This window comes from Formica exsecta, unplaced genomic scaffold (genome assembly GCF_003651465.1).
Source record: "Formica exsecta isolate Colony F162 unplaced genomic scaffold, ASM365146v1 scaffold47, whole genome shotgun sequence".
Classification (NCBI taxonomy): Eukaryota; Metazoa; Arthropoda; class Insecta; order Hymenoptera; family Formicidae; genus Formica; species Formica exsecta.
In genome coordinates this window covers 1,108,342-1,122,374 of record NW_021851936.1, presented here as the reverse complement: position 1 = coordinate 1,122,374, position 14,033 = coordinate 1,108,342, and the positions used below count along the sequence as shown (strand labels likewise).

At 32.5% G+C, this 14,033-nt stretch overlaps 1 protein-coding gene across 7 annotated transcripts; it reads right to left on the bottom strand.

The window, feature by feature from the left end:
- Window positions 1–1,263: 1,263 nt before the first annotated feature.
- On the bottom strand, window positions 1,264–8,259 carry LOC115241192. Of its 7 annotated transcripts, none has more exons than XM_029816842.1 (4): window positions 8,102–8,259; window positions 3,456–3,634; window positions 2,818–3,097; window positions 1,264–1,995 (listed from the first exon to the last, which is right to left on the bottom strand). In XM_029816842.1, exons 2-4 carry the CDS (start codon window positions 3,623–3,625, stop codon window positions 1,750–1,752), a joined length of 696 nt encoding a protein of 231 aa, XP_029672702.1. In that variant the 5' UTR covers window positions 3,626–3,634; window positions 8,102–8,259; the 3' UTR covers window positions 1,264–1,749. The 7 variants fall into 7 exon arrangements, with proteins under 7 accessions (XP_029672702.1, XP_029672699.1, XP_029672697.1 ...); XM_029816839.1 differs by lacking the exon at window positions 8,102–8,259 and adding an exon at window positions 4,294–4,448; XM_029816837.1 differs by lacking the exon at window positions 8,102–8,259 and adding an exon at window positions 3,907–4,447.
- Window positions 8,260–14,033: the final 5,774 nt, after the last annotated feature.

Sequence of the window (14,033 nt, the reverse complement as noted above, 5' to 3'; positions counted from 1 at the left end):
TAATTAATTATAAAATATTAATTAATTATAAAATATTATAAAAAGCTTTTTAAAATTGCAAAATTCTGTATATTTTTCGTCAATATATGTATAAATCAAAGTTTAAAATACATTTTTATATATTTATAGAATGTATTATTTTGTTAAAACGTTACACTCTTTTAGGAAAGTGATAGTGTAAGAGAGACGTCGAGAAATAGTTACAGCTGATGAGCCATGAAACCAGCAGAGAGAAAAGTGAATGAAGACGTCTATAAAAGCACTTTCGAGATACTTTCAAATATGTGGTACATGTATACGTGTTTACTTTCGAAGATTTCTTTAGAAAGAGTACTCATTGTTGTTAATAAAGTTATTGCTCTGCTGTCTATTTCGTCAGTCTAGTCATCGAGATTCTGTGTTTGAGTTTTCTTGAGTACTTTCTTTTTCTAATTATAGAAGAGAATATTTTGCGCCGTATATAATCATTATGAATTAAATTCAAGGATACGTTAATATCTTGTACGGATTTTTATTCAACTCTTGGAAGATTTCGGGATGTAACTATAACATTACAGGGGATGTATTGTTATAATTACACTCGTAATTAGCACAGATTCGTGAGCTCAGTTCATATCGTAGAAGTGTAACTCATACATTTCATTACTGCGTATTATTGTTCTCGCTATTTTACGCCAAATAATAATTACGATTGTAATTAAAGCTTATAATAAATTGTGACAAGATTGCCTATTTAAATAACAGTTATCTATAATTAATCGCTTAAACAAAGTACATTTTTAGAAGATGCGTTGTTGCATCTAACTTATAAAAAGCATTGTGGAGAAATATGTAAATAAGTATATAATTAAGTATATTAAAGTTAACTATATATTTTAACTAAGGTTTGCTTTCTTCTTATCATACAGAGTATCTACTTTCGCTTTAACTTCACGATTAAATATAATACTTTACGCTTCAAGGAATGCACGAATATTATAATTCACATGTATTTAAATCTTCTCAGCACTTCTGGTAGTAAATACATATTTAAAAATTTCTAGCTTATAAAAAATTAAAAAATTTTCGAAACAATTGCAAAGATATGTAAAAAATCTTAATTAATTATATGTTGTAAATATAGATTTTCAGCTTATAAAAATTCTTATTTAATTATGGATAAAAATATATCTGAAAAAATACAATGTATAAAAATGGAAATGGTGAAAATGGCAATGATAGAAAAACGTCCGGAATAAAAAACGGTTAGAAAATATGACTTAGTTCTAATTGACACTCTGCTCATAGTTTTAATAATATAATCACTACAATGATTATAGCAGTCAGTCATTGCCAATAATATTATTAGTAGATTTTATTTCAACGACACACTTGAATACTTTCTATAAGCAGTAATCGCGTCGCCACATTGAGATCGTAGATCAAACGCACTTACTCTCTCTCCTTTTTTCAACTTAAATTAAATATATAAACAATTGGAAAATATTCATATCCCTATCATCCTTATCACATGCAATCTCTTCTACTTGTCGCATCTATTTCTAGAAAATATCTAGATTATAATAAAATTTGCCAACCTGTTTTCTTTCTATAGTTTAAGCTATTTCTATTTCGATACTGTGTTCAAAAAACAATTTAAACAATAATACTTAAATTCTATTCAGACTGATTAAATCATAGGAAATGTTATGATTTAACGAAAACAATGTTCTAATTACACTAGGATTAATTTCTCCCAAGAATTGTACATTATACATTCGTCTGTTGGGGCTCAGTACAATCAGTGGGCTTGATCTCTAGCCACCAGTCGTTGGGATAATGATACTTTTGTAATTCTATGCCTTCTCGTGGCACCGGCATCAGTCGGCTGCCAAATTGTTTCGCCGGTAAGGGCGGTATTACTAATTGCGGTGGAAAGCACTGTAGACTCGGCGAAAACTCGCAATCCGGAGGCAGGACCCTTCTGGTCCAGCCGACTCTCCTCACCATCTGTGTCTGCAAGTGTCATATAAATGACTAAATCTTTCCGGAAGTGTTATAACAACGCTATCTACGATAGATATCTCTTTTTCTCTTCTTTTGGATAATCTTTTAAAAATATTTTACCCCCTAAACTAAAATCTTTAAAAGATATTTGGTTTAGTAAGACTGAACTTATGAGCTTTGTAAATCTAAAATTAAGATGAATTTGGCAAGTTAATGGTTTGTCAGGAAATCTGGGTCGTAAATCTTACAAATAAGGAGCAATAAAATGTCTATCGCCGGTTTATAGATAAATGCATTGCCAAAAGCTATCTTTGTTTGTCTTAAATATGAAATATATAAAGTGCATAAAATTCGCGGATATTTCAGTGTTCTTAGATCTTCCATAGAAATGTAAAGGCAATAGAAAGCGCACAAAGTATCGAATTGGCATTCGCGTGCCAGATACATAAAGCGCAACTTTACTAACAATAAATACAAATACTGCTCTTGACATAAAAGCAAGAAAGAGTCGTTAAAATTACAGCCCGCAATTAAAGTGACAATAAAATGGATCTAAATATGAAACGGATATTAGCCAAACAATAAAGTGCCAATAACAAAACAATAAAATAACAATGAATGATCTAAATGTGAAGCGAATATTAACTAAACAAATTGTATGCATATTTGATTCTAATCTTTAATTTTATCTAAGAACGTATCTTTTTGCATCTTTAAAACATTGAGTCGTTCATATTTAAATCCCAATTTAATGTATATATAATTTTTATTAATATAAAATTTATTTTAAATATAAAAATCTTTTTTTCGTGCGGAGAAAACGCTTCTTACCACTGCGTCTTCCTCGAAAACAACCACTTCCACTTTGGGTGCATTCTCGCCGACCTCGTGCTCCTGTATCCTGTAAATTCCCGCCGCATGAAGATAGGTTGCACTCAGACCGTCCTCTCGAAAGGCCTTCGTGATCAAGACATCGTCGCGGAGAGTGTCCACCAAGCATAGCTCCACTTTGCGAGCCCACGGCAATGCACGGCCTATACGAACTTGACCCCAAAGGCCGCCCAGACAGAGAAAGTGAACGATGCCCAACTTAGAGAGAACCAAATGAGCCCTGTTAAAATTACGTAAAGCCATATTTGCATATATTCAAACAAATTTTTTAATTTTAATATTTTAGAATTATAAAATTTTCTTTTCTAAGATTTTTAATATTAATATTTTATTGTTTGATATTACATTAATAATTGTAAGCCTATTATATATTACATGGAGATTAGAAATATATATCTTTTAATGTAAATTTAATACAAAATTAATTGAGAGTAAAATTTTATTAAATATATGTATTGTTGCAGTTTAATCTAGTATTTATGATTGAAACAAAGAGCATGAGTTTCCCAGACATTTAGTGTATTTCTTGTGGTTTAATTTTTTCAGGTCTTCTCTCTTCGAGTATTATAAATACGGACCTGTAAGCGAGATCATGTAATTTCTCGGTAAATTCTTCGGGCACGCTACACGGCTGCTGTGGAATCTCTTGCCGACTGAGGCTATACCAGAAGAGCACGACCATTAAAAAGAACGCTGCTAGAGCTCGCATAGGAGTGATGCGAAAGCGTCTCCGTGGGCAGAGACTCATTCTGATATCCTGAAAATCAGAAAATGTCTAGCAATTTCAATCGAAAGCATTACCGAATATCTTACAGATCAATCTATAAAAATAGCTACAGTATGTAACTGGATTTAAAATCTCAGATTAATTTAACTTATCGAAGAAATCGATAAGAAAAGGTATCAATGCTTTTAGATAGACCTGCATGTTCTTGAAAGAGAGAGCTCGCTTATTTTAAAATTATTATTATTTTAAATTTCTTTTTTTAACTCTTTGAACGTTCCTAAGATTGTTGGATATATAATTACAGTCTGTATTTTTAGATTTTTATACATCCTTGATAATTTTTAAATCCTTGAGTGTGAGAACCTTGATTTAGCTTAAATTTTAACATTTTTTATTTTCAAGATTGTTGAATTTTTAGATTGTCTTTTCCTCTTCTTAGATTTCAAAATTTTTTCGAAGATCTTGATTGTATGTGTGGGATGTAACAATTTAATTACTTCTCCATCGACCAATTTGTTTGTTGTGATCGATATAAATGTAAAAAAAAAAAAATTTACACGTAAGACACACGTTCCCTGAAGAACATGCGTGACATCACAACAATACGTCTTCCAGACAACACTCGTCTCACGCAACATTGAACACACAGAACGAACCGCAAAGAGCCTCACAACACTCGAGCTACGTACTCGCGATGTGCGACGTAGTCATGACCCACGTGTGATCAGACTTCCTTGAATTTCCCCTTTACTTTTTTTTCACCCTCCGCGACGAAAATCGCTTTCTCGTGAAAACTCCGACACTCGACCTTTGACATGTTCAACGCGGCAACGTTGCAGGCTATTGATTTTTCTGCTCTACCGACAGTTTCCTCAGAGATGATTTCCTCATGTCAAAATGAAAAGATGAGAAAAATAAGAAGTAAATTATTTTATTAATCGGTCAGATATTTGTCTTTTAATTTACTGTATCCACAATTCTGTTATAATATCTATATTTTTAAAAATCTTGCAGTATTGACTTTTCTATTCTATCAATAAATTCTGCTAGAAGCATATTTTCTTTTGCATAAAGCTATTAATAATTCTATTAATTAGAAAACAAAAAATTAGTAAATCTTTTCAGCCCTTTTAAATATTTATTATAAATTCTAATAATTGTACAAAGTTTATTACACTATTAATCCTAAAGAAAAATTTAATGTGTTTGGCAACGTTTAAGAGAATACCATCTAACAAAGTTTACAGATCTCTACGTTATAGACATATTCTACATGAGATAATGATCTTTAGGATATAGTATGCTATACTAATGATAAAATGTTAGCATTTGTTGTCTTATTTTTAATTTTAAAGAATATTTATTTTTTATAATCTAACAAATATTAATTTCTTGTCACAACGGAATATTCATAAGAGTTCACTATTTATATATACAAGAGAATAAGCAATCCTATGTTGGTACTGATTCTCTCATATCGATTTGTGACATAGAAGTAAACCTAGTTGTAGATGTAATCGGTTGTCAATAATAATCCGGCTCTGTTTACATGTTGCAAAAATATTTCAAAAGATAGAGAGACCTTTCTAGGATATATTTAATGTAGAAATAAAATTAAAATTCTACCATATATATTTTTTTACATTGCAATTATATCAAGTTTCTTGATTCCATACTGATTTTCTTGTATGTAAAAAAAAAATGACTACAAATTCTTTAATTAATTATGCAGCATAAATAATGATCTTTCTAATTTCTCTGTATGTAATGTATGTGTGACGCACGTCATATATACATTTTTACTTGTCAAAACATTTTATCTAAGAAAAATTTCTATACTTTCAATGAGTGTGTGTATGCTTTCCTAAAAATAGATAGTATCACTCCTAGTAGTTCTAATTTAAAATTCTTATTATTAAATTGAAAATACAGATAAGTAATTGTATGGCACAAAAAAAATGAGCATAAGTTAACGTTAATGATGATATTAAATTGACAAAATAATATACAACATTATTAACAATGACAGAAATTACAAAAGTTTTGTTATTTCATTTGTTCTTGTAAAATTTGGAATTTTTATATTAAATTTTTGTAAAGTGTATATTAAATATTGCAAAATTATCATCATTCTTGATAATAACATGAGGCGAATATATTCGAGAAATTTTTATGAGGAACATTATATACGAACTTGGACATATTTCGTGCGCACTGAATCTTTAGAAAAGATCATTTTCGAAAATGTTCTGAATTCGAGTGAGTCAAGACCAAAAAAGGGACATGTAGATTATGAAAAGGGCGGGAAATAAATGAGCGACGGAAGCGAGACGTGAAATTAACAAGCAAAAATAAAATGTTTCCTCGATAATCTCGGTTGCTCGCAGAATTCCCGACCGGCGTGCGCGCTTCTCTCCGTTTCTCGCTCTATTTACTTTTTCTCAGAGCTGAATGAGTTATCGCGTCGGAGAACCCCCTGGGTTATCCTAATGAGCAGAAACGCCAATAAGCCAGTGCGTCTTCGGTCCTCGGCAGAGGGATGGTGAGTTCTTACGTCTTATTTTTAAACGGAGTGCCTGTTGACGAATTTGCGGACGCGCGTCGCAAATGGAACACTAACAATATCTTTGTCTGTCCCCCTTTTAAGGGTGTTTAAATATACAATAATAGGATGCCCCAAATTGTATCGATGATGTTTTCTTTAAAATATAAATAATTTGTGTTTTGTAGAAATGTGAGTTTTGATATATAAAATAACTAGTTGAACATAAAAAATAACAGAGTCTACTATTTTAATCTTCATAATAGTTGAAAAATTAAATAAAGAAATACGAAAATATAATATTTCTCGAAATATGCTGTAATTTTTAATATTATTACAGAAAATCATGCATTCTGTACTTTATATCTATGTTTCACGAATAAATCTCAAGATTCAAGAATATTATCACGGTATCACGAGCAATTACGTCAAGGCAGTCATTAATTTTCCGCTACCGGGGTCGGCAGCATGCGAGCTCTCTCCGGAATAAAGGAGTCTCGATCGGGCGAGGCTGGGGAAGGAGAAGGAGAATGGATACGAGAAAAAGGAGGAGGATGCGCCAAGAGAGAAAAATTGCGCTCGATGTCGTGGAAACGGGCGAAGCCGTAAAACAAACGGTCGGACGTCGCGCCTCTCTCTTTCTCCGCTTCTAATTCTGTCTTGTCGTCCCGGCCACTCTCTTTCACCGTGTATTTTCGTAGCGCGTGTCACCTAAATCTAAGTGCCTTATCTACGCGCTCTTCGAGCGTCAAATCCTGAGGTCCGTCGTCGGACCACGTGCCTCATCGTTCTTAAAAGAGTATATAAATTTCAGGATAAATATAAACTCACGCTAGGCAAGTGCAATTTCAAAATAAATTAAAAACTCATTAGATTTGAAAAATTAAAATAAATCCAGAGATCAAATAAGAATAATGCTCTCATTGCGCTAATTCCAAAGACAACCGTGTACATATACTAGAGTTGGGTAAATTAATTTTTTTTTAACTAAGTTAAGTTTAGGGTTAATGGCCCAAAAATTAATTAAATTAACTTACGTTAAAAGTTACTTAAACAAAAATTAACTCAGTTAAAGCTAAGTTAAAAAATTATTAATAAGTTAAAAATTGATTATGCAAAACTATATGTTTTTTACATAATTAATTTTTTAATTGTACATTTTAAATTAAACTTTTTAAATTTAGATAATATAATAAAAAGGTCTTTTATAAGAGAGATGATGTATTTTTTCTTATATAATAATTAATAATACACATTATTTAAATACTATAGTTGTGTAATAAAGATGTTATAGTGTTTAAAAACAAAACGGTTAATAGGGGCTTTAATTAAGAGGACTTTCCTGTTTCCTGTTGAACTGCTCTACCTGCACACGTGTGTTTTATCTTTATCTTGAATTGTTAGATACTCTAACAATAAATTAAAAGAATTTAAAAATATTTATTGAATTTTAATAAAAGTGTCATCTCAAAATTATGATCCGTCATTTTTTCTTTTAAGTCATCATATATTAAATCACTTGCATTAAACATACGCTCTATATGTGCCGAGAATAATACCATTATGTTGTATTTTATGAACGCACGTTTTAATGGTACTCTAGATACTGTCTTATGTTATTATAATTATTAGTAAACCGATAATTTTCGATCACTAAACATACAAAACTTTAACTTGTATAAAAAAAGTTAATAAATTAACGTTAATGCATTTAAAATTAACTAAGTTAAGTTAAAAGTTATTAACTTTTTAACTTTTTAATTTTACTTTTAACTTTTTAACTAATTACTACCCAAACCTGGCATGTACATGTAGCATAAAGATATTCATTGTTTTGTGCTACATTTTTAATAATCTCTACATAATTCATTTATACAAAATTAAATTCTTTATACAAAAATTAAAAATAAAAAAAATAATTGAAAATATACATACTCGTATAAATATATACTCACCTAAATAAATTTTCGCTTCTTGATGTAAGCAAAATAAAATTTTTAACAACTGATTTTGCATGAAACGCAAGAAAGACTACCATAAATTTTTAAGAATATATTTAAACAGATGCGAACCACACACACTAATATTGCATTCACATCGCACTGATATCACACTGATAATACATTGATACTGCACTGATATAATTAATTTTGAGAAATTTAAGGAATAGAATTTGCCGCATGAATTTATTTCGTATTGCGTTAAATATTTCGTAACAACAACACTAACTGTGTGCGCGCGACCTTTGTTTTGAGCGACGTATTATGTGCTATCATAGAGTATATATTACAAGGCTGTGACCTTGTTATCATTCGCACGGCGAGGATCGAGGGAGAAGGCAGCGGCGTAATGTGCTCCGTGTGTGTCGTATCTCGAAATATAGTCGTGATTAGTATGTATTCTTATATTCTTATCTCTCGAAATACATTGCGATTAATATTCATTACGAGTAGGTTATCAACTCGTGCGATAATTAACTTTTGCTGTTAACGACTAAACATATCGTAGCGACGGCTCTATATATATATGTCAAAACAATTTTTATTTCGCGCAGTCAATATATATTTCCAATAGGAATCGGAACGATATGAGATCGTGAATAGTTTTATCGTAATATTCGCAGGCGATATTACTTCTATAAATATATTTGGAGTCAAATATATTTTTTGCCTCGCATTGTGAATTTTTTGTCTGTTTATAACATGCGATAGTAAAATTATCCTAAAATACGAGCATATTTGTTAACAATGGAGGTAGTATTACAGCAAGTGATACGTGAATTTGATCGCGTGATTGTCGAATAATAGTCGAGTGGATCGTACTTTCGTGATGCGTTTTTGCGATGTTCTCTCATCAAAATGTAATAAAGTACATACAATATAAACTCACGTGCGATTCATGTTGACGACACGACAGTGCTGTGCAAAGTTTACGCGCGTGTTTTCGCGAGTGAGTGTTAAGAATAACAAAGGATGAAGAAAATGAGAGAGAAAGAGAAATCCCAGATTGATAACAGAGCAATTGTAGAGGCGAGTGATTTATAATTTATTATTTATTTAATTAATTAATTTGTTACCTATGTAATAATTCGCTCGGTTATCTCCGCGAGGATGATCCATCATTTACATCATTGTATATAAACTGCATATAAAAAAATTTCCTAAATTATATTTTTTTAAATACTTAAAATATTTTTTATTTGATAAAATATTTTTAGTTATTAATATTTTTATATAGAAATATTCGCGAGCATTCTTAAAATGCAATTATTTAGATTATTTAAATAAAAAAAAAGAGAATAGAGAGAATTTAATAAGATTTATATATAAGAGACATACGCGCGTATAAGAAAAAGAATGTCAAAAAAATTAAATATTTTTTTTTAGAAACTATTTATTTTTGAAATCAGCACTTGATATCGAAACTGAAATTTAATTTAGCTCATTAGAAAAATAAAAGAGACTTTCTCCCTTTCCGGAAGAAAGTTTTTTTGCTGTTTTATGGGCTAAAAATTCATGATTCTTTTGTTAGCTTTTACGAGAAATGATATAAAATGTTTAAACGAAAAGGGACAAATCTTTAGAGATATTCACCTCATGGAGATTCATCTAATTATCGCGATAGGAAGAGAGGTAGAAGGACAGAGGGGAGGGCGGAACGAAAAGATTCTTGGAAGGGGATGAAAATTTTTATTTGGCATTTACGAGCCGATTCAGGGCTGCGGAAGGACCCTGCCCCAAGGAAGGACGCTTTAATATCCGCTTATGACGGCTATGTTTCACAGTCTGAGACACCCACTCGGCCCCATTCCGCCCCATCAACCCCCATAGTGCGTTTAATTTACGTGTTTTCGCGAGTTATTCGCTCTCCCATCCCCCTGCGCAGCCCTCGTCGAAGAGGGTCGGTTGCCATGGCGATGCCGGGCGTCCCGGCGCCCAATCGTAGGGCGCCTACACCGAGTCGATGTCGGCCCTGCGAGGACGAGAAGGACGATAATAATTGATGGGGAAGGCAGGGTGCTACATCGGGGGTTGCGCGGGGACGGGCGGACGGGTCGGCGGTTTCGGAATGGAGCGGGGGGTTAAATCGACAATCGAAAAGTGCCGCGCTTTGCTGCTCGCCGCCACTCGGAAGTTCATTGCGGGATAAAAATAAGAGGAAGGATTCGTCGGGAATACAAGAAGCAAAAATAAAAAAAAGAATTAGAGATTTAAGTATTTAAAAATTCATGAGTCTCAAAAATTTCTAAGAATTAAATAATTTATTAAAAACTTTTTTAAAAATTAACAAATGTATACACTACTGTTTTAAGCGATTCGAAATATCTGCAAAATATATGCAAAAGAGTACACGCGAAATGTTTCTCTTTTTGTATTTAATAAATATCTAAAACACTTATAGCTACATATTTTAAAAAAGGAGGGAAAATCAGTGTCCGGATTTTTTAAACGTCAAAAAAATCTCGTCAGATTCGCGGCATCACTTCAGGTTAAATGATTAAGAAAAAGTCCGAGAAATCAGTGATATCATTTCGAGCCGCTTGCATCAATTTTCAAATTCGCGCATCTAACAGTCCATGAGAAGTACGGATACATCAGAATCCGATACGAAAAGAGGCTCGCGACTCGCGTGGTACCTACGCTATGCGACGCTCAAATTCCGGTGACTTGTGGTGTCACTCGTTGAATTCCGCCGGGCCTAACGACGATTTCCTGTCCGCTGTTCCGGGGACGAAGAGTATTTCAGATACGTACGTACCAGGCGACGTACAACGCGGCCGTCTCCTGGACCAACGCGCGGCCCGGCATTCGCGGGAGATGAACGTTGAAACGAGGCTCACCTCCTCCGCCTCCTCTCTTCTTAGTGGTCAATCCCATAAGGCTCGTTGCACACACCGCAAATACGGCTACACTCGATCCATATTTCAGTTATGGTCCGACGACAAATATTCGATCCATATTCCTTTGTCTTGCAATAAATGCATAAAAACCAAGAGAGATGTTTATGAATATTGAACGGGCACTTTTTTTATCGACTCTAGTATAATTTATTAACATCAATGCACACATCAATTAACGCGGAATATAAAGATGTAATTAATTGCGACCGGCGATTCGTCGTGCTGTGTGAAGAGATAAACGCGATCGTGTATTGAGATCGTGGTCCAGCGCGAAGACAGCGCGGTACAAGCGAAGATTTTATCTCGGGCACAACGCTCGAGGGCCGAGAAAAGGGACTCTCTCAGGCTCCTCTTTTTTTCTCTTGCTTTCTTTCCGAATCTTCGAGGCGCTACTGCAGATTTGCATGAGATCAGTTACCGATTAACGCCGATAGAATCGCCGTCGATTTCGGCACGAATTGACATCATCAATTCCTCGGATTTTTTTCTTAACTTGCGAAGAACTATGCTGCAATAATGACGATAATTTACGAGATTTTTCTTTCTTTCCTATTTTTTTGATCATTCTGCATTATGCGTCTTATATAAAAAAAATTATTAAACTTTATTTGGAAAGAAATGGGGCGTAAATTTCGTTGATTTCCAATTGCAAATTGAAACAAAAAGACGTAATCAACATTATTGATTATTAATCGCGATTAAGCGCATTTATTTGCATAGCTGTTGCCGTCAGTATAAATATATTCGTCGAAATCCGAAGCAACATCAATATTGTTAGTCGCGAACTGTTTTAAGAAAAAATTGCAGTTATCATGTCCAACGTAAGTATTTATCATTAATCTGATTAATCATCAGTCTGATAAGTATATAGTGTTGATTTTGATTGCGTCGAACGATTATTCCGAAAGAGAGAAAATTCTCCCTGCAAGCTTTTGTGTCAAATTTCTGAGTATCACAATATATTATACATTAATTTTTAGATACATAGGTACATTTTATAGAATATTCTTTTCTTTTCAAATCCTAAATTTAAAAAACTTGATATTTAAATAGTGTGGAACATAAGATCTTGAAATATCTAAGTTTTAAAATTTTTAAGAAAACTAATATTATTTACAGATGACTCAGTATATCAGGCTCTAAATAATAAATATCCACAAATAAATAAAATAAAACAGGCAAATGAGAGCCACCGTGCTAGATGAGGGGCGCTAAAATTATGTTATTCTTCATAGATATGATTGCATTTATTAAACGTTTCAGTCCGAATATTGGACCATCTTCAGTAACTACACACAAAATGAAAATAAATAAAATCGGGATATAAAAGAGACTTAAATAAAAAAAGTGGATATGTACTTTGACATAATATAAATAATGTCCGAAGCGTGTCAAGCGAGCCGCACTTGTCAATAGTGACTAATGATATATGATTTGTCGAAGGTGCGGTCGAGACGTAAACAAACATACATAATAATATGGTGACTTAAATCTTTTTCACAAGTTGTCTATCATTGCTAAATATATTTTATCTAATTTATTCGCGTATCGTTGTGGAGATTTAAGCTATTTTTTTGTTTAATATGAATTATTTCAGATATCAGTTGTTTTTTTTCCTAAAATCGTCATCCAAGATATCAGTTTTAGTCCAATCAAATTCATGGTCTAATTGTTTATGGTCCATAATCACAGAATGTTGTGTGTTACGATATACAACAAAACTGTGGAAACCCCAAAATAACTTTTGTAAAAATGAAAATATCGAAAAACAGTGAAACATGTGTTCCAATTTTTCAAAATAGCTACCTTTCGACATGGGTACCGATCATCTCCCACCCCCAGGTGCGCGAAGGATTAATTCTGGTTTTTAAAAGCCTACGAGTCTGCCCGAAATAAGAAGCGTCGCAATCTTTACAAGAGATTTTATAAACTACGTTGTTGCGTGATTCTGTAACTAGTTTGTCTTTGTGTACTTTAATAAAACGTTAAAGATTATTAATATTTGTATATGAAAGTTTTATGTTTAAATTTTTCGTCGCGAGTTTAAATTGATTTGAGATATAAGCTAACATAAGTATGTTAAAATAAGAGCATTTTTCCTCGTTACTTGTATCATTGTTAAACGAGTTAAAATTATTGTCGTGAGTTTTTAAAAAAAGTTTCTTCAAACATTCGTTAATCACATGGAAAATCAGAGACAAAGGATATCCATTGTCTAAAAGAATATTAATTACGAACTCAAAGTTCTTCTTTTTATGATATCTTGGATGAGATAAACGAAAGGATATATCCACAAGACCAATGATCGTGCCTTTTTTCTGGCAGAAAGGATGCTGCGATTTAAAATTGAGATATCTCCCAGAAAACGTAGGAAACCAGTTAAACTCAACCACATCATTATTAATTATAATGATAGCATTGAGAAAATTCAGCTGCTTATCGACTTCGGTTATTGATATCTTGGATGACGAGCCGATTTTAGAGAAAAGACTAATATCTGAAATGATTTATATTAAACGACAAAAAATAGTTTAAATCTCCACAGCGGTACGCGGATAAATTAGACAAAATATATTTAGCAATAATAGACAACTTGTGAAAAAGATTTAAGTCAGCACATTACTATGTATGTTTATTTACATATGTCTCGACCGTCTTAGTGTTCGACAAATCATATATCATTAATATCGTCATTGTTGACAAGTGCAGCTCGTTCGACGCGCTCCGGACATTATTTACATTATGTCAAAGTATATATCCACTTCTTTTATTTAAGTCTCTTTTATATCCTGATTTTATTTATTTTTGTTTTGTATGTAGTTACTAAAGATAGTCCAATATTCGAACCGAAATGTCTGTACACGTGCAATCATACGAAGAATAACATAATTTTTGCGCTCCTCATCCAGCGCGATGGCTCTCATTTGCCCGTAATATTATTCAAACGAATTATAAGGTAAAAAACTTATAAAAGTTTTAAATATATA

What these genes read in the sequence shown, in the direction of transcription:
- LOC115241192 (XM_029816835.1), bottom strand. Translation starts at nt 4,242, where the DNA reads ATGTTGCGTGAGACGAGTGTTGTCTGGAAGACGTATTGTTGTGATGTC. An exon ending in TTACATGATCTCGCTTACAG is followed by an intron (nt 3,098 to 3,455) that starts GTCCGTATTTAT and finishes TAATTTTAACAG; the next exon opens with GGCTCATTTGGTTCTCTCTA. An exon ending in TTTTCGAGGAAGACGCAGTG is followed by an intron (nt 1,996 to 2,817) that starts GTAAGAAGCGTT and finishes TGACACTTGCAG; the next exon opens with ACACAGATGGTGAGGAGAGT.